The sequence below is a fragment of the Arachis ipaensis genome, chromosome B6 (assembly GCF_059453495.1).
Source record: "Arachis ipaensis isolate K30076 ecotype BB chromosome B6, ASM5945349v1, whole genome shotgun sequence".
NCBI lineage: Eukaryota > Viridiplantae > Streptophyta > Magnoliopsida > Fabales > Fabaceae > Arachis > Arachis ipaensis.
In genome coordinates, this window is record NC_142441.1 from 152,184,609 (window position 1) to 152,205,619 (window position 21,011).

Below are 21,011 nucleotides of genomic sequence, written 5' to 3' on the forward strand. Positions count from 1 at the left end.
ACTGTTTAGAAAATAATAAAATTAGGCAATAATTAATCTAAAATAAATTGCAAAAAGTCATTTGTAGCTAAAAAAAATTAGTCCCGCTAGGTATTTCAGAAGATATTTATAAAAAAAAAAAAAACACCCCCTCAAACATGTTTGACAAAATAAGCCCTGATCTGAAATTCTGAATAGTTAATAAAAAAATAGGATTTAGTTATCTTGACTGGTATCATAAAGATATATTTTAAGAAGTTAATAATAAATTTTTTTAAAGTTTTTTATATATTTAATATTTTAAAAATATAAAAAATATTATCTTTTAATAATTTTTATTAAAATATTTTTATAGTATTTTTAAAATATATCTTTAAGAGAAGTTAGTTAAATAATAGGCTAAATATTTAAACTAGTTTTAAGAATTTTAGATCATACATTTTATTTTTAATAAAATTTTATTTTCTAAAAATTTTTTAGAATTATTTTTATTGATAGATTATCTTAATTGTTTTAAAAAAAGAATAATTTGTCTATAGTAATCTATTTTAGAGTTTAATTATACTGTCTTATTATAAAAAAATTTGTTAACAATTTATTTATTCGATATTCATATTAAAATTTTAATCGAAGACAACAAAAGGATCATTCTATCCAAGGAGAATAATTTTTGAGGAGTTTTAAAGAATAAAAATTTATTGAAAATCAAAGTATCTTATTTGAAATTTTTTAGGGACCAATTTTAATGTTTACCGAAAATATTAATCCAAATTTTACGTTAGAAAATACTTTATCAATATATGTTTTATAACTATTATACCCTTATCTTTTTCAGATGGCTTATTTAATACGTTTGAACTTTTTATACATTGAAAATTAAGCTTTTTTAAAAAGACTAAAAGTTATTTAGGTTCATAGGAAATTTCTTAAATACTTTGTCAATATGTTTGAGAACTATTATCTTCTTTCTGTGTGGTTACAACATCCTTGTCTTCCTCAATTATGTCTTAATAGATTGAACTTCGTTGTTGAAAACTAAGCACTTTTTTAAAGTAACTATAGACCAACAATATTACAATAAAAAAGAAAAAACTATTTTTTCTATTTACTTTTTGTTTTCATTTTTCTTGCTTCCTGGTTAAAAGACATCGTATGCTTTTTGCAAAACTCTTCATTGTTTTTGTTTTTGTTTTCTTTGTTTCTTAGATTAAATGTTGTAGTATTTTTTTTAAAAGTTATAATTTCAAAAATTTTAAATTTAATTTAAAATAATTTATATTTTAAAGTTTTGAAATTGATTTTTTGAATGTTAAAGAAAAAAGAACATCAAATTTATATGCGATTATTGTAATTATATTTGAAATTTTTGTAAAAAAATAGCTAAAATAAAGTTGGAAGACTTTAATGAATAATATCTAGTTAAATTGAAAAATAAAAAATACACTATACAACAGCCAAAATGACTAATAAGTGAATATTAGAAGTCTAGTTAGGGCGTAAGAACTAAGAAGAAGTCAACAACGACTTACGCAATAATAACTTGAATTTTTATTCCGTGTATATAGGGGTAGAATTCTTTACTATAAATTTAAAAATTTCTTGGTCTATATTTTTTGGGACTAATAAATGCTAATGCAGCTAATAAATTATAGTTTAAATTGTATAATTTGCTCATATTTATATAAAAATTATGGATTTGAGTCTTACTCCTAATTTAAAAAAAAAATAATAATATAATGCAACCTCATTTTAGTAGTACTATTAAGAAAATAATATAGATGAGTCAATTATTAATTTAAAAAGTTTTGCCGAAATTCAAAAGTAATTAAACGAAAGGGTCGTACTAGGTATTTCAGAAGATAACATTTCCTTTTTCTTAAACTGCTTTGACAAAATAAGGTTGAAGTAGTCCTTTTTTTAATCCATTTTATTCGGTGTTTCATAATAATTTTAATATTAGTTTACCTCCTTTAACGGTCCTTAATATAATTTTCTCTTATGATTATTAAAAATATTATATGTATATAAAAAATTAATTATTATATATTTATATATAAATATATGTAAATAATGAATTATAACTCAAACGACATAGTCTCTTTATACTCATCTAAGAGGTTGCGAATTCGAGTCTTTCTATCTTTAGTAAAAAAATGTATAAATATATGTATTATTTAATTTATTTTTAATATATATTTTATATTTTAATATATATTATATTTGCATAATTGATTTTGTAACTGATTTTATGGGTGGTTGTATAATTATATACATATTTCTTATTTTTCTTTATTGTATAGTTCCATTCTATAACGTAATATAAAAACTAAAAAAGAACAGAAATTATTAAGGTTCATAAATAATTTATTGATTAATTTCTATCCTAAACTACACGTTAGGAAATGTTTGTCAATATGTTACAGAATTATCATTTTCTCCTTTTTGTGTGGCTGCATCCTTTTCTTCAAATGCCTTAGTTAGTACGTCTCTTAAGTTCTTTATTGAAAATTCAGCACTTTCTTCAATTGATAAAATAAAAAAGGAATAAAGATTCTTGTTCTGGAGGTTTATAAACAATTTCTCAAGTAATTTCTACCCCAAATTACGAAATGCTTGTGAATATGACAATATGTGCCATAAATATGATGATGACTAGTCGTTTATGTTAACACGTTGATTAATAAATAAAAATCAGATTTTGTATGTCCCAGCGAGTATTTGACAAGTAAGCATTGAATAGTTATGCAATTATTCCAGCATTCACTATCCAAATTGAAAACTCTACTATTTCCAATTTTCTATTAATTAAAAGATTAAAACAAGAATAAGAATATTACTATATTCAGTGGGGCCTTATTGCTGTCTACTTGAGCTAGCGTGCAAAAATTTTGGACAATTCTTTTTACCGTAAATTCAATTTTAATTTTAAAACTTTACGGGGAAAAAATTATCTGACGTAATTTAGTAATGTTACAAATAAATTTACAAATAATTATTTTAGGTCATGTATAGCTGATTGTTTTAATCTGCTCAATAGTCTTAGATTAGTATCTTTTTTCACACGTAAAGAGAGAAAGTAATAATGTAATACATGAATTAGCAAAAATTTGTTCTAATTACCATTACCATATGAAACTTACTAGCATGTAAAATTAAGTAGTATTATTTGTGTTTAATTTCTCCTTCTCTGCTATTAATATTCACCTGCATGCATGCTACCAATCTCACCATAACATACAATTAACTTAAAAAATAATTTTCATAATTTATGTGATCAACAAATTTCACCCTTAAACTAGTGGGAACGAACATAAGTACATACCAGAAATAACCAGTCTCGCAAACTAAGTTTCAGATGTTGTATTACAAATCTTGTCTTGACAACCACAAGTACACATAACAAATATTTCAATGATTGATAACCTCATTATGTTTTTTCTATAATCAGATGTCTAAGAACAAATATATATACTAATACTGCAATTTATTTGATATAACTAAATGATTCGTTAGTTATAATCCACTCCGAATAATATACTATTAAATCAAACTAGTCTGCTTCTGGGATTACTTCCAACTCCAAATTCAGACGTCTTGCTGGAATAATTGCACTTGAAGTAGTCGCAGCTGCAGATTCAAAAGGATTTGGCGGCACTTTCAACTTGCTTTCCTCTCCTTCAAGCATTTGAACTACACTTTTCATGGACGGACGCTGAACCGGGTGCCACTGGATGCACCATAGTCCCACTATTGCCACTTTCTTTGCAATTCTAAAATCTCCATCATCATCAATTGGAATATATGTATCATCTCCTTCAAGCAAATTATGTATCCAATTCGGATATAGAACTTGAAATGTTTCTTGACTCGCATTTGTATTTTTTCTTCCTCCAACCATCTCAAGCAATAACATCCCATAACTGTAGATGTCGGATTTATAAGATACATTGCCGAAGTTTCTGGAGAAAACTTCAGGCGCCATGTAGCCTAACGTTCCCCTGGCTGCAGTCATGGACACTGTACTTTGATTCTTGGAGCATAACTTAGCCAAACCGAAATCTGAAATTTTTGGAGTGAAACTTTGATCTAACAGGACATTGTAAGGATTAATATCAAAATGCAGAATTCTCTGATCACAGCCTTGGTGAAGATATTCAATCCCTTTAGCTATGCCGAGAGCAATCTGATGCAACTTGTTCCATCCAAGGAAGGTTTCTTTGTCGGTGGACGGAGCGATGAAGCTCTGGAGATTACCATTGGGGAAGAAGTGATAAACTAAAGCGCGGTGAGATCCATCAGCACAATATCCAAGCAAGCGGACCACATTGACATGGTGGATTTTGGCCATAGTTCCCACTTCATTTATGAACTCTTTCCCATCTCCGTCTGTGTTATTGAGGATCTTTACAGCAACCAGAATTTGATTGGATAATTTACCTTTGTAGACAGCTCCATGAGCTCCTTCACCCAACTTGTCCTTAAACTGCTTAGTAATTCTCTTGATATCAGCATAAGAGAATCTGGTTGGGTTTAATGCCTCATAGTCCTTCAAAAAAGTTTGAACTCTTTGTTGATCTTCCCCTTTGCTTCTATAATAGCAATATATATAATACAAGGCACCCAGTGTTGAGAACAGGAGAGCTGCACCTGCATGCCATTATAAACACATTGTTAGTCAACACATAGTTATTTTTAGCCAATTAAAATTATGCTACCAAAGAACTCACCTTTTTTTTTTTCCAAAGATAATAGGTTATATTTCATTAATTATTAAAAAATGAAATACAAAGATATCCAAAAGCAGGACAGCATAATAAAAGGTGGGGATTTTCCAAAAACACTACACTGAAGGTATTCATCCAACGGTGCGTGGTCGAAAAACGAAGAAAAATCTTAAAGAAGAAATAATGATAAATCAAATTGAATGCAACTAAGGGCTTGTCTCATGGAGATGACGACCTAAACTGGGAGTTCTTTAGATTTCACGAAGCAACTTGACAGAGCTTGCTAGAATGGCAGACGGTATAGAAGTAGAACCTTCAAAAATCAACTGGTTGCGAGCTTTCCAGCAGTTCCAACAAATGATAGCAAGCAATTGAGGATTACGGCCAGCATTCTTCAACGGGTTAAGTATCTCTGTTGATGCAGTCCACCATGTCCAAAAGTCGTTAGAACTCTGAGAGGGAAGACAGTCACGAAGATAACTCTGAGACCATACGTCTTTAATTCTAGAGCAATCGATCAAACAATGAGTGACTGTTTCCGTTGCTTCATGACAGCAAGGGCATATTGGTGATATAGATGGGATGCGGTGATGAATCTGAGCAAGCACCGGAAGTCGGCCATGAAGAGCTTTCCAGATAAATAGCTTAATTTTGTGAGGCAAGTTCAACTTCTATAGATCAATCCACGGCTTTTTCTGCTGCATATAATTAGGGCAAAGCTCCAGAGGCGGATGGTAAAATAAATAGCCAATTCTGTAACCTGAAGCTGTATCATATTGCTTGGATTTGTTCAAATCCCATTGCAATTTGTCCCTACTCTGCTGAATTTTAACTGACAAAATCCTGTTTGCAATGTCTTGGGAAAATAATTCTTGAATGAGATTCTGATTCCAATTTCTATCTTCAGTAATTAGATCTTTAACTCTTTGAACCAACTCAGAAATAGCCTGTCTATTTGGCATGTCAAAAATCATTAAAGGATACGGAGGAGGCAGCCAAGGATCCTCAAAGGTTCGGATATTCTCACTAGTACCCACAGCCCAATTAAGACCTTTTTCAACAATCTTTCGGCCTTTCAGTATGCTCCTCCATCCCCAAGAAGGTAAGACTCCAATTTCTGCCGTTATAGCATTACCATTGCTAAAGTATTTACCTCTTAAGATTTTGGATAATAAGGAAGTAGGCTGTGTTACAAGTCGCCAAAACTGTTTGCCTAAAAGCGCCAGATTTTGGATTCTGAGATCTTTAAATCCAAGGCCTCCTTCTTTTCGTGGGCGAGTCATAGTGTCCCAACTAATTCAAGCCATCCTCCTTTCAGAATCTTTTTGTCCCCACAAGAACTGAGAAAGTAGAGTGAATTTCCGAAATTAAACAATCAGGCAACTTGAAGCAAGACAATGTATAAATAGGAATAGTTTCTCCCACTGCCTTAAGCAATACGTGTCTACCACCTGACGAAAGAAGATTGCGCTTCCACCCTTGGATTCTTTTCCGAACCTTTTCTTTGATCATACTAAAAGAAGCCTTTTTCGATTTAGAGACTGTAGAAGGCAAACCAAGGTATTTATCCTGAGCCCCAATATGATTAATATTCATAGAGTTAGCCAGTAGTGTACGAGTAGTGGACGGAGTGTTGTGGCTAAAGAATACAGCAGATTTATTAAGATTTACCCTCTGGCCACTCATGCTTTCGTAAGAATTCAATAAATGCAGGATATTTAAACATGCTTCAAGATTAGCCTTACAGAATAAAATGGAATCATCAGCAAACAGGAGGTGATTGACCTTGGGACATCGCCTATGTATCTGAAGACCCTGAATTAGTCTGTTTTGTTCTGCCTTGTGTAGCAAGAAGGAGAGACCTTCTGCACAAAAAAGAAAAAGATAGGGGGATGGAGGATCTCCTTGTCGAATACCTCTATTTGGTTTGAAGAAACCATAAGGTTGTCCTTCCACAATAACAGAATAAGAAACAGTTGTCACTAATTCTCGAATCCACATGATCCATCGGGAGTCAAAACCAAACTTCTCCAATATAAACCAAAGAAAGTGCCATTCCACCCTATCATATGCCTTACTCATATCTAATTTTAGCGCCATTTCATTTTCGAGACCCTTTTTTTTGTTCTTCAAGTAATGCATACACTCGTAAGCAATTAGGATATTATCAGAGATTAATCTGCCTTTAATAAAAGCACTCTGAGTAGGGCTAATTAGTCTATTCATCATACCCTGAAACCTATGTACAAATATTTTGGAGATAATCTTGTAAAAGACTGAAGATAGGCTTATTGATCTTACCTGAGTCATATCTTTAGTATCAGAAATCTTGGGAATAAGACAGATCTGAGTGTGGTTAAAACCCTTCAAGAAACTCACCTTATATCTATAGTTATAGTAATTATTTATTCTTATATAATTTTAGCAACTCCTAAAAAATATTATTAAAATTATAGTCATAATTTTTATTTTTATTTTTTAAACTAAAAAATATTATTTCAATTTTTATAATATTTATTTTAAATTAAAATATTATTAAAATTATATAGACACTGTCATGGATATACCTACTAAAATCAATCATATTAGGTCCACAACAAAATGCTTAAACTTGTCTATCCAATGCAAATAGAATAACTTATTCTAGTAATAAGAAGAAAAAAGGATTTATCCAAAAGTCAATGTAAAAGCTGGCAAAATAATGATGTTTAATCCAAGTTTAAGTTTGTGACCTGTAAGGGGTAAAAAAATGGATTTATAGAGTTGAGTTCCCTTGTTGGATTGAGTTCCCTTGTTGGATTTGTTGCAACCAAGAAAGCATCCACTCTTAAAAGTTTTTGTTGACCACCCAAAGTCTAATGGACTCCACCGTGTCCGATTGTTACACACGGAAATTGGCAAGACATGACGGGACAATTTTGTGCAGAATACAAGGTTGGACTCGACGACATCGTCCTCATCAAAAGAATTGTAAATCGGGCAAGATAACAGACCTCCGATGAGGATGTTTGCAGGCACACCTGAAGAGCAATCAAAGAAAGTACAGTTTGTTGGCTCTAGAGAATCAGAATAACTATCGATAACAAGTGAATGTTTAATATATCGGAAAGGATAAAATGATGAGTAATCGAGTCTGAGAGAGAGTTCTGGAAAACAGTGTTTGGGATCATAAATTTGTAAAGTTTTTGATGTGTAATTAATGTGACGGATGGGGAGTTTCACTGAAGAAGAAGAGCCACGCAGCTCAAGAATATTGGTGTTGTTTTCTGAACAGTACACACGCGCGGGACATCCAACTGGATCATCATCACCATCCCCATCGTGATAGCAAATTCCTATGCTCAGATTCAAACTCACAAGCAGCAGCAGCAATAATGCTGCCATGGTCGTTATGGCAAGCAAGTTAAGGGAGAAATTTTGTTTCTGTTGACACTTGACAGAATAACAAACTTTTTCATAGAAATCGCCAACAACACAATTATAAATCCTAGAAAAAACGGATGCAAGGGAGAAATTAATGAGTCCATACAGAATAACCATCTAGGAATGTTTAATTTTGGAGTTCACTAAGGATCGAACTCTTGACTTTTCGGATCTAGAGTTCTGATACTATGTCATGATATCACTCATCCCAAAAGCTTACACTGATAGAAAAAGATAACACTAATAGTTATATCTCTAATACTCCCTAAACCTTCATTGTACACATTGAACAAATATTCCATTAGCTCCTTATACTTTTCCATAAATTAATATACCTAGTAAGACCAAATTGCTTTATTCCAAGTCAATATTATACCAGTATTGACTAATGCAAAGACAGTTTTGCCCTTACCACATGGTCTATACTTCATGGTGTTCAACAAATTTGTTTAGCATCTCACACATACATCAATCATGATGAGCGGAGGAAAAGCCCTCTTCTGCTCATCGCTACTCTTATTGCAACAAATTTTAACTTGCGCAGCTAATCAGAAGGATAACGGAGAAGCATGTAGGCCTTCCTCTTGCGGCAAAATCAGCAACGTAAAACATCCTTTCCGGCTGAAGGATGATCCCGCAACCTGTGGGGATCCGAGGTATGAGTTGTCTTGTGAGAATAACAGGACGCTGTTATATCTTTTTCCCGGTAAAAGTTACCAAGTTGAGGCAATAAACTACAACAACTTCACGATCCGGCTTGTAGATCCCGCCATCTCAGAGAATGACTGTTCTACCCTTCCTCGCTATTCTTTATCCCGTTCCAATTTCAGTGACAGTTACGGATACTCCTTCCAGGTCTCCAAAGGCGTCAATGAACCATACGGAACCCTTCAATATCGAGTTTTTGTCAATGGCTCGACAATGGAGGAAGACTTAATAAGAGTATTCGAGCACGTGATTTTCTTGAACTGCAGCAATCCGATCAAGGACGATCCACGATTCATGGACACTGCCCCTTGCATTGAAAAAGGTAATCATCATGTTTATGCTGTCGTTGGAGGATTGAAGGCGGTTGAATTAAGAGATGATTGCCGTGTGAAGATGGTTGCTGCCTCATCCTTTCTTGGTCCCCCACAGCGAAACTTGTCATACGGTGAAATTCATAGGAGGCTCAGCTACGGGTTTGATCTTTCTTGGATGCTGGGCGGTGCTTGTGCATCTACTTGTGAGGAGCTCGATCTTTGCTCATTCAACGAAACCGCTCAACGACTCATTTGCACGGATCTCTGTGGCAGTCCAACGGGAGTCCAATGCAGTAAGTTTTATTTTTTATCATGTAATGCTAGATAGACAAAAAAAAACAGTCATAACTTGTCTTATTTAGCATTTATTAATTGTTGTAACAATTAATAAATGCTAAATAAGACAAGTTATGACTGTTTTTTACTGATTTTTTTTTATTATCAAATATTTTTAAAATTATAAATATTAAGTTAAATAAGATAATTTTAGATTCTTCCTAAAAATAAATATCCATTTTTATTTTTCTATCATGTATTTATTAGCTTATAAAAATTATTAGGTTTATTAATACTTTGTATTATATGTTTGTATCTTCATTAGAAATCCTACATTGAAAGGTTTAGAAAGTAATTTTGTAACTTAAAAGGTTTATGTAAATCCTAGCTCATTTTTCTCTTTTTGAATTTAATATTATTTTTGCATTTATGATATCTTCAAAATTAGGGAGTTAATGTATTTCTACTGTGATTTAGGAAAAATTTCAAAGCTCCAAATCATTGCAAAAGGTATGAATTTTTATCCCTTCCGGTGTTGTTTTAATTTTTTAGGCCTTTTTTTTAGAGGAGTGCTAGATAAATAATGACTATCTTGAATAACATGAACAACCATTAATTAAATAAAAATACATTACATTTCTAAATTATTTATCTAAATCTTAATATTAAAATAACCATCCGTACACCTAGTAAAATGAACATCCGATATATCTATTATTCATATTGTTTAATATTTTTATTATCTACTTATACTTTTCTATTTTGAAAGGCCTATAAGTCGGATTGGGTTGCATAAAAATAAGAAAAAAAGTCCATAAATCATACATGAATAGAACTATATTCGTTCAAGTTGTCTTCATCCGCCAATGAGCTTTAATTAGCTCACCTGACATATTTTTTCTTTCTACTCTATTTTAAAGGTCTAGAGTTCAAACCCAAAGATTTTAATTGAAAAAAAATATGATAAAAATGTGAAGAGTGTGTAAATATGTTATGTACTTAAAATTGGGTTGTCTTCACCCAAGAAAAAAAAAAAGAAAGAAAAATCGTTGTCAAGGAAATTAGCTTAGGTATTCAACTCTAAGCATTACGAAGATTAGAACTCAAACATAAAATAATACAATTTAATAAACTGTTGCTTGTTAGTTATCACTTCATAAAAGTTATTTTCTATTTGTTATTATTTTCTTTTGCATTAATGGAAGTATATTATCTTTATCATGTGTCTAATTTTTTACTGATTATTTTCTACAGATTTTGCATATGGAATTTTGAAAGGTAAATCTCATTCTTTAACTTATATATTTATTTTTTATGAGTGATAAAATAGTAAATTTTCATTCATCAAAAGTATAAGAGACAGTAAATTCAATATTATAATAATATACTATAAAAGTATCTATCTATATGCTATTGATAATATGTGGATATACTATACTGTATATAAATATAGATACTATAAATTTATTTAATTTAATTATCGACGTGGGACATATAACCCAAAACACAATAATCTCAACAATTTGTTAACAGATATTTTTTTAAGGGTTTTTTTGTTTTACAGAAGATTTTTTTAAGGTTGAAGCCACATGTACGAGCACAAAAGCATATTGCCAAGTATCCAAATTAAATTTTAAAAACTCATTCCATCGCTGGAAACCTAGTTGATTGACAAACCATCTGCTCAATCTGCTGCTACTTTATTTGAGTAGTAGTATAATTTTTTTTTTTTTGGTGACTAGTAGTAGTATAATTTTGAAAGATCTCATGTAGTTCATATGATTAGATTTTGTCATGTTATGATGTGCAACTTATCAATTATCATCATTTACCTTTTCTTTCTACTTTTAATTAGTGTTAGATTAGATTGGTTTTTTTGAAAAAAAATTATTTAATTTTAAACCTATTTAGATATAATTTTTTTAAAAAATATTTGTATTAAAAAAGTAAATTACTTAATTTTTTAAAAGCTAATTATATCTTGCTTTAAAAAAAGATATTTTTAATATTTAATTTTTTTTAGAAATTTATCCAAATATAAATAGTTTTTATTTATTAAAAATAGATCTTTTTAAAAAGATAAAAGAAATAAGTATTTTAAAAGCCAATCAAATCTGACTCTTACTTTGATATGAAAGCTGAAATTTTTATGAGAAATTAAGAATATTTTTTTAATTTACAATATTTAATTAGAAGAAGTTTACACAACCTTGTTCTTTCTAACTAAATATACGATAAAGAAATTTTGTAAATTTTTTTAAAATTATATTATATGTATACAAAAATAATCACCAATACTTGGTTACTGCGTATAAAAAATTAAAAATACTATGTGTTTGATATTTTATAAAAAAAATTATTATACAACTAAATAAGTTTGATTATTTGTTTACTATATGTTTCATTATTTATTCACTATAACAGAAGGTTTGATCATTTTTATGGTTGATTATCTATTTGAAAAAAAATTAATTAATATCAATAAATATATACAAAAATATAATAACTTATTTGATATTTAATTTTTAGTGTACATAAAATAGTTTTATATAACTAAACACATACAGTTCTAAATATAAAAATAAAATTATCTCGCTATCTATATCTATTTTTGTGTCTCTGCATGTATGCACTGCTGAGACATATGCAAAATTAAACATATCCTATGACGTTAACAATTTTGAAACAAATACACCCAATAGAAAGTTTTACACATTCTTTTACAAAAATTCGAAATATATATTCAATTTAATTTAAATTAAACAAGCTTGGAAGTTGTTTCTCAAAAACAGAAAACATGAATAATTAAAAAATTGGATTATGCTACGTGTACACTAAAATCAGCCACTAAAATCAGCCACCGGTATAAAATATATGTTAGAATACAAATACACATTGAAAATAAATTAAACCACACATGTATTTATACACAAATATATTAGTGGCTGATTCTAGTGGATGATTTTGGTGTACAAATAGCATTTCTCTTTTATTTTTATAATTAGAACGGTATGTGTTCAGTGAGAAAGTCTAGAGAGCCAATGGTATATTTGTACAATGTGTACAATGGAGGTTTAGGGAGTATTAGAGATATAATCATTAGTGTTACCTTTTTTCATTAGTTGAAGTTTTTGGAATGAGTGGTACATGACATGGTATTAAAGCTCTAGAACTGAAAGGTCAGGAGTTCGATCCTTGGTGAATTCCAGTACCAGATGGTTATTCTGAATAGTATGAGTGATGTTCAGTTTATTCATATTAGGCAAAGATTTAGTCACATTATACACTTAGACCATTGGCTCCCTAGCACTACTCTTCTCTTATATTTAAAGACTAAACCATCCTTGGATGAATAACATTACTGTTAGCAATATAGTCCTTAGCCTAAAAACAAACGTTCATTTGCATTGGTTAGGACATGGCTATAAATAACTTGTTTCACGTAAATTATATATATATTTATACAGGATTTCGCAAAGTGGTAGGCAAAGATACTGGTGAAAATTTCTCTAAAATGGATGTGTTAGCTGTTATTAAGATAGGAGTATTCACAGGAAGATTTCTAGTGCCTTACATACTCGTCAGATACACATTGGGTGTCATATTTTTTTCTGCACTTCTGATCTACACATTCCGAAGAAGACATATATCAATTTATGGGAACATTGAAGATTTTTTGCAAGGAAACACCTTCATGCCAATAAGATATTCATATAAAGAGATAAAGAAGATGACAAGAAATTTTAAGGAAAAGTTGGGAGAAGGAGGATTTGGTACAGTGTACAAAGGAAAGTTAATAAGCGGGCCTTTTGTAGCCATAAAAATGTTAGGTAAAGCCAAGGGTAACGGTCAAGATTTCATTAGTGAAGTCGCTACAATTGGCAGAATACATCATGCCAATGTGGTGAGGTTGATTGGTTTTAACGTCGAGAGATCAAAACATGCTCTGGTATATGAATTCATGCCGAATGGTTCTTTGGATAAATATATCTTCTCTAAAGAGGATAGAATATCTTTAACATATCAGAAGATGTTTGAGATAGCTCTAGGAGTAGCTCGTGGTATGGCTTATCTACATGAAGGTTGTGACATGCAGATTTTGCATTTTGATATCAAGCCTCATAACATTCTTCTTGATGAGAATTTCATTCCTAAGGTCTCAGACTTTGGTCTTGCAAAACTATATCCTCTTGATAATAGTATTGTAACTTTAACTGCAGCAAGAGGAACAATTGGTTACATGGCTCCTGAACTGTTCTACCAAAATATTGGAGCAGTATCTTACAAGGCTGATGTCTATAGCTTTGGAATGCTTTTGATGGAAATAGCGAGTCAAAGAAGAAATTCGAATCCACATGCAGAGCATTCAAGTCAATTTTATTTTCCATTTTGGATTTATGATCAGTTGGCTGCTGAGGAAAATGATGAGATTGAGATGGAAACTTTGATGGATGAAGAAAGGAGTGAGTTAGCAAAAAAGATGTTTATAATTGCGTTGTGGTGCATACAGCTGAAGCCAAGGGATCGTCCCTCAATGAGTAAAGTAGTGGAAATGTTAGAAGGAGATGTTGCAGGTATTGAAATGCCTCCAAAACCTTCATATTGTCCAAATGATGTGATTCAAAGAGATTCTGAAGTTGACTCCTCAGGAGTAGATGCTTCAAATAATTCTTATGTGTCTTCAAGTTTTGAGGAGGAAAGTACATCGAATCCTTGTTAAAGTTTTCTGCTTGATGACCAACATGGTTTACTTCTTTACAATCTTGTTTCTTAGTTATTGAGTAAAAGGACGAGTCAAGACAGTAAAATTTTTAATGAAGTTGTACGTCAGTACGTGTGTGTTTGTTTGTTTAGTCAACATTATTAATTAATCAGAATTGTAAATCCAACATAATTATCATACATAGAGCATAAAGAGAACAAACCAAACTTACAATTATAACCAATGAAGATTATCCAACAAAAGAACCTATTCTAGCTCTAGTATTAATTTTATCCTTTAATAATATTAATTTTTTATTTATATAATATTTAATTATTTTTTAATTATATCTAAGTCATACTATTTTTATTCTAAATAATTTTCTTTTATATTTTTATTTTCATTTATAATTTTAAGTATAAAATTATTAAAAAAATAAATTTATTAAGAATAAAAATAATGTGATTAAGTATAATTTCTTTAGATGTGATTAAAAAATAATTGAATACTATGTACAGTAAAAAATTGATATTATTAAAGGATAAAACTAAAATTTAGTTCTATGTATCAATTTTGTGCCGCCGTCAATTCTATTAATGGATCCTAATGACAGAATAACATTGAGTCAATTTTGAAACGTTAGGAACTTAAATAGACAATTAAAATATTAGAGACAACTTTGGAACTTACCTCAAACCTTGGACAAAAATGATACTTTACTCTTTTAAATTTGAACCTTAACTAAACACATCAATCGTATCTAATAAAGATTTGATTAGACTTTTTTTTTTACCGAAACTTAATTAAACACATTAATTAAACTTAGATTAGTATCTTTTTTCCACATGTAAAGAGAGAAAGTAATAATGTAACACATGAATTAGCAAAAATTTGTTCTAATTACCATTACCATATGAAACTTACTAGCATGTAAAATTACATAGTATTATTTGTGTTTCTCCTTCTCTGCTATTAATATTCACCTGCATGCATGCTACCAGTTTCAAATGTTGTATTATAAATCATGTCTTGACAACCACAAGTACACATATCACTCTTCTAAAGAAAGGGGTATTAATAACATTTTTCTAAACAAAGGTTATACACTTATATTTAACTTATTTTATCAAAATAACAATATTAATACGCACATGCCCACAACGAAGTGATCAAATTATCATTCAATTGGTTTTAATAAACAAAAGCGTGCCGCACATAATATAACTAAAAACACAGTGTAGAAAAATATCACCTCTGCTTTGTTATACTTGTCCTTTTACTTAATAAGAAACTAGATTGCAAAAAAGCAAATTGCTTTGGTCATCAACGAGAAAACACTCACATACCATTGGTTGTAATTTCCTCCTCGTCAAAACCTGAAGAGCCTGAAGAGTTATTTAAAGTAGTTACTCCTGAATTAATCTCAGAATCCCTGTGAATCATATTATTTGGATAATATGAAGGCCTTGGAGGCATTTCAATGCTTGCAACATTCCCTTCTAACATTTTTACCACTTTATTCATTGAAGGACGATCACTTGGCTTCAATTGTATACACCACAATGCAGTTATGAACATCCTTTTTGCTAGTTCACTCGTTTCTTCATGCATCAAAGTTTCCATCTCTATCTCATCATTTTTCCGAGCCAATTGATCATATATCCAAAATGGAAAGTAGAATTGGCTCGAATGCTCTGCATTTGGATTTGAGTTTCTTCTTTGACTTGCCATTTCCATCAAAAGCATTCCAAAGCTATAGACATCAGCCTTGTAAGATACTGCTCCAATATTTTTGTAGAACAATTCTGGAGCCATGTAACCAATTGTTCCTCTTACTGCTGTCAAAGCTACAATACTGTTATCAAGAGGATTAAGCTTTGCAAGACCAAAATCTGACACTTTAGGAATGAAGTTCTCGTCAAGAAGAATGTTATGAGGCTTGATATCAAAATGCAAAATTTGCATGTCACAACCTTCATGCAGATAAGCTATACCACGAGCCACACCAAGAGATATTTCAAAAAGTTTCTGGTAAGTCAATGATACACTATCCACTTTCGAAAAAATAAACTTATCTAGAGAACCATTCGGCATAAATTCATATACAAGAGCGCGTTTCGAACCCTCGACACAGAATCCAATCAACCTCACCACATTGGCATGATGTATTCTACCGATTGTAGCAACTTCACTGATGAATTCTTGACCATTAGCCTTAGCTTTACCCAACATTTTTATGGCTACAAAGGGACCACTTATTAACCGTCCTTTGTAGACTGAGCCGAATCCTCCTTCTCCCAACTTTTCCTTAAAACCTGATGTCATCTTCTTTATTTCTTTATATGAATACCTTATTGGCATGAGGGTATTGTTTTGTAGAAAGCCTTCAATATTCTCATAGATTGATATATGTCTTCTTTGATATGTGTAGATCAACAATGCAAAGAAAAACATAACACCTAATGCATATTTGAGGATCATGTATGGCACTAGAAACCGTCCTGTGAATGCACCTATCTTAATAGCAGCTACTACATTTTTTTTTCCAGAAATTGTCTCTCCGGTATATCTGACAGTCACTTTGTTAAATCCTATGTAAATACAAAAATATAGACCAATTTAACCGGTAATGCCACATAAATAATAAACAAAATTATTTAATTTAATTTAACATATATAATTTTATGCACATAACATTAATAATAACATATTTATTACCGGCTCGCTTTTATCCCAAGAGAATATTATTGGATGGGAAAATAAAATCGTCCAACTCTAAATAATACGCTACGGAATGACATTTTACCTGCCAAAAATCCATATGCAAAATCTGTAGAAAACAATCAGTGAAAATTTATTAAAAAACATGGTAAGGGTGTTATTTTTTTATTTTAATATGTTTTAAAAATGTTATTTTTTGTAAAGTGTGGTTAAATAAATAAAGTACACTTTTAACATAAAGATTTTTATAAAAAATATTTTTAACATCTTTATTTGAGTAGCTGCTAAAATTTATACCTTCTGCAATGATTTGGAGCTTTGACACGTCACCTAAATGACAGTAAAAATGTATTAGCCGGCAATGGTAGTTGAACACACAAATTTCTTTGTTAATAACAAACAAACATTCTTTTCTTTTCACTGAAATACAATATATGGTTGGAATAAAAGTAACATTTTAATTTGCGGAAGAAATGAAAACATATATTGAGATTTTCCAGTCTTGGCCGGTCCCTTGGCTCTAATGTGATTAGGTTATACTCTCTTCTTTTTTTTTTAAGTTTAATTTTAATGTATTAATATTATATTAATATTATAAAACATTTTACACAATTGTACAGTTATATTTATTATTTTAATGACTATTTATGCCATCAATATAAAAAATAATTATTTTTGCTGATATAATTAGATACAAGTGTAAAATTATTTTACATTCGTAATGCATCAAAATTATTTTTTTTTATGGAAATAATGTTTGGAGTTTAATTTTCTTACCGCATTCATTGAACGTTATTGGAGTGAAACAGCGATGCGCTCGGCAAGTGATGAGATTTGGAGAGGTTTCGTTGAAGAAGCAAGAAGTGAGCTGGCCACAGGCAGATGAACAAGCACCGCCGATCATCCAAGAAAGATGAAATCCGTAACTCAGTTTTCTATGGATTTCAGCGTATGACAAGTTTTGGTAGATGAAGAATGAATCCACCAACGATCTCGGTGGAACAAGAAAGGATGAGGCAGCAACCATCTTCACACGGCACTCATCTCTTAATTCACCCACGTCCATGTCTCCAAGAACAGCATAAACATTGCCTCCTTCTTTAACGCAAGGCGAAGCATCCACGAATCGTGGATCATCCCTGATCGGATAGCTGCAGTTCAAAAAGATCACGTTCTCGAACATTCTTACTACAACATAATGAGTTCGTTCTTGAATGGCTCCATATGGTTCACTGTATTTGGGGATATGCATGTAGCTATAGCTGTCACTGAAATTTCTAACGGACAAAGAATATCGGGGAAGGGTGGAGCAGTCATCCCCTGAGTCTGAGATGGCGGGATCTACGAGCCGAATGGTGAAGTTATTGTAGTTTATTGCCTGCACATGGTAGCTTATACCGGGGAAAAGATATAACAGCGTCCTGTTATTCTCACAAGACAACTCGTACCTGGAATCCCCACAGCTTGCCGGATCATCCTTCAGCCGGAAAGGATGTTTTATGTTGGTGATTTTGCCGCAAGAGGAAGGTCTACATGCTCCTCCATTGCAACAAGTTTGAAAGAGCAAGTGTAAGAGTGGTAGTGAACACCACAAGCTTTTCCATCTGCTCATCTAGGAATGCCTAAATCAAAACGGAAATCTACTTTGTTCAACACTATGATGGATTATTTTGTGATAAACAAGACTCCATTCAAGTTTAACTTTAATTGTTTGGACGTTAATTAGTTATCCATTCAATTTTTTTAGTCTAGTAATCTAACAATATATTTTATTGGGTTAATACTCAAATTCGTCTCTGAAAAATTATGCGATCTTTATTTTCATTTTCGAATGATTTTTTTAATCAAATTAGTCCCTGAAAGATAAAAAATAAGTCAAATTAGTCATTCTGTCAGTTGGACGATGACGTGACACGTTAAGTGCCATGTGGCATGATGACGTGGCACGCCACGTGGCAGGTCAACGCCACGTGGAAGAAAAAATGAGTCATTGAAAGAAATCCCACACCAATCTCACACCATTAAAATTATTATTGATGACTATTTGATGGCTACAAATACCCTAGCACTCCTCTTAAAAAATTATTAACCCATCCTACAATCAATATTTTATCATTTTGAACTTGGTTCATTTACAAAGCAAAGAAAACTTTGATTTCCCATCTCATCTGATATTATCATTGACCATGGCAGCATTATTATTGATGCTGCTGCTGAATTTGAATCCGGACATGGGAATTTACCATGATGATCCCGTTCCATGTCCCGTGCGTCTCTACTGTTCAGAAGACAAAACCAATATCCTTGAGCTGCCTGCCTTTCCATCCTCAGTAAAACTCCCCGTCACAAGCATTAGCTACACATCAAACACTTTACAAGTATATGATCCCAAACACTGTTTTCCACAACTCTTTCTCACACTCAATTATTCATCATTTTATCCTTTCCAATCCATTAAACAATCACTTGATTTCGATAGTTTTTATGATCCTCTACACCCAACAAACTGTACTTTCTTTGATTGCTCTTCAAGCGTGCCACCAAACATCCTCAGCGGCTACTACGAGGAACAAGATCTGTTATCTTGCCCGATTCTTATTGCTTTAGATGACGACAACATCATCGAGTCCAACCTTGTATTCTGCACAAAATTGACTCGTCATGTCTTGCCAATTTCCTTATGTAACATAAAGTGGAATTGGGAACCATTATACTTGGTATGGTCGACAGAAACTTTCAAGAGTGGATGCTTTGTTGCTTGCAACGTATCCAACAAGGGCACTGAACACCATGAATCCATTCTTTTACCCCTTACAGGTAACAAACTTAAACTTGGATTAAACACCATTATGGTATATTTACTTGGAAAGTTCAATGTGTTTATAATGTTATGCAGGTGCAACTCTCCTTGTGCTAATACTGGGTGTCATGTATCATATATATTGCTATTATAGAAACAAAGGAGAAGATCAACAAAGAGTTGAAACTTTTTTGAAGGACTACAAAGCATTAAACCCAACAAGATTCTCTTATACTGATATCAAGAGAATTACAAAGCAGTTTAAGGACAAGTTAGGTGAAGGAGCTCATGGAGCTGTCTACAAAGGTAAATTAACTAATCAAATTCTGGTTGCCGTCAAGATTCTTAATAAAGCAGATGGAGATGGGACAGAATTCATAAATGAAGTGGGAACAATGGCCAAAATCCACCATGTCAATGTGGTTCGCTTGCTTGGCTACTGCGCCGAAGGATCTCACCGCGCTTTGGTTTATCACTTCTTCCCCAATGGTAATCTCCAGAGCTTCATTGCTCTGTCAAGTGACAAGGAAACCTTCTTTGGATGGAACAAGATGCATCAGATTGCTGTGGGCATAGCCAAAGGGATTGAATATCTTCACCAAGGCTGTAACCAAAGAATTCTGCATTTCGACATTAATCCTCGCAATGTCTTGTTAGATCAAAATTTCACTCCAAAAATTTCAGACTTTGGTTTAGCTAAGTTATGCTCCAAAAATCGAAGCACTGTGTCCATGACAGCAGCAAGGGGAACCTTAGGATACATGGCGCCTGAAGTTTTCTCTAGAAACTTCGGGAATGTATCTTACAAATCCGATATCTACAGTTATGGGATGTTGTTGCTTGAGATGGTTGGAGGAAGAAAAAATACAAATGCGAGTCAAGAAACATTTCAAGTTCTATATCCGAATTGGATACACAATTTGCTCGAAGGAGATGACACGTATATTCCAATTGACGATGATGGAGATTTTAGAATTGCAAAGAAACTTGCAATAGTGGGACTATGGTGCATCCAGTGGCACCCGGTGCACCGTCCCTCCATGAAAAGTGTAGTTCATATGCTTGAAGCAGAGGAAGATACGTTGAAAGTGCCTCCGAATCCTTTTGAATCTATAGCTGCGACTAGTTCAAGTGCAATTATTCCAGCAAAATTCTTGAATTTGGAATTGGAAGTAATTCCAGAAACAGACTAGTTTAATTAAGTGAGTTACTTTAGTTTGGACTATTTAAGATTCGTTAATTCATCTCTCTCTCTCTCTCTAAAATTCATCTCTTTCTCTATCTCTCTCTGTATTTATCTCAAATGGCCTCCATTCGTATTTTAAAAAGTGCAGTTATTTACAGTACAACTAAATAATTGTTCA

The 21,011-nt window shown here is 31.9% G+C and overlaps 4 protein-coding genes across 4 annotated transcripts; 2 read left to right on the top strand and 2 right to left on the bottom strand.

Annotated features, from left to right (window-relative positions):
• Positions 1–3,273: 3,273 nt before the first annotated feature.
• LOC107647790 (rust resistance kinase Lr10-like) lies at positions 3,274–8,183 on the bottom strand. The gene is made up of 2 exons (XM_088490001.1): positions 7,436–8,183; positions 3,274–4,626 (listed from the first exon to the last, which is right to left on the bottom strand). The coding sequence occupies exons 1-2, from the start codon at positions 8,085–8,087 to the stop codon at positions 3,530–3,532; spliced, it is 1,749 nt and encodes a 582-aa protein (XP_088346127.1). The 5' UTR covers positions 8,088–8,183; the 3' UTR covers positions 3,274–3,529.
• A 385-nt stretch (positions 8,184–8,568) lies between these two features.
• LOC107647791 (LEAF RUST 10 DISEASE-RESISTANCE LOCUS RECEPTOR-LIKE PROTEIN KINASE-like 2.3) lies at positions 8,569–14,240 on the top strand. Its single transcript, XM_016351840.3, has 4 exons — positions 8,569–9,441; positions 9,902–9,934; positions 10,679–10,702; positions 12,892–14,240. Exons 1-4 carry the CDS (start codon positions 8,601–8,603, stop codon positions 14,142–14,144), a joined length of 2,151 nt encoding a protein of 716 aa, XP_016207326.1. The 5' UTR covers positions 8,569–8,600; the 3' UTR covers positions 14,145–14,240.
• A 1,224-nt stretch (positions 14,241–15,464) lies between these two features.
• LOC107647792 (LEAF RUST 10 DISEASE-RESISTANCE LOCUS RECEPTOR-LIKE PROTEIN KINASE-like 2.1) lies at positions 15,465–18,459 on the bottom strand. The gene is made up of 4 exons (XM_088490000.1): positions 17,625–18,459; positions 17,145–17,177; positions 16,933–16,956; positions 15,465–16,717 (listed from the first exon to the last, which is right to left on the bottom strand). The coding sequence occupies exons 1-4, from the start codon at positions 18,457–18,459 to the stop codon at positions 15,465–15,467; spliced, it is 2,145 nt and encodes a 714-aa protein (XP_088346126.1).
• A 574-nt stretch (positions 18,460–19,033) lies between these two features.
• Positions 19,034–20,840, top strand: LOC107647793 (rust resistance kinase Lr10-like). Its single transcript, XM_021105365.2, has 2 exons — positions 19,034–19,664; positions 19,744–20,840. Exons 1-2 carry the CDS (start codon positions 19,034–19,036, stop codon positions 20,838–20,840), a joined length of 1,728 nt encoding a protein of 575 aa, XP_020961024.1.
• Positions 20,841–21,011: the final 171 nt, after the last annotated feature.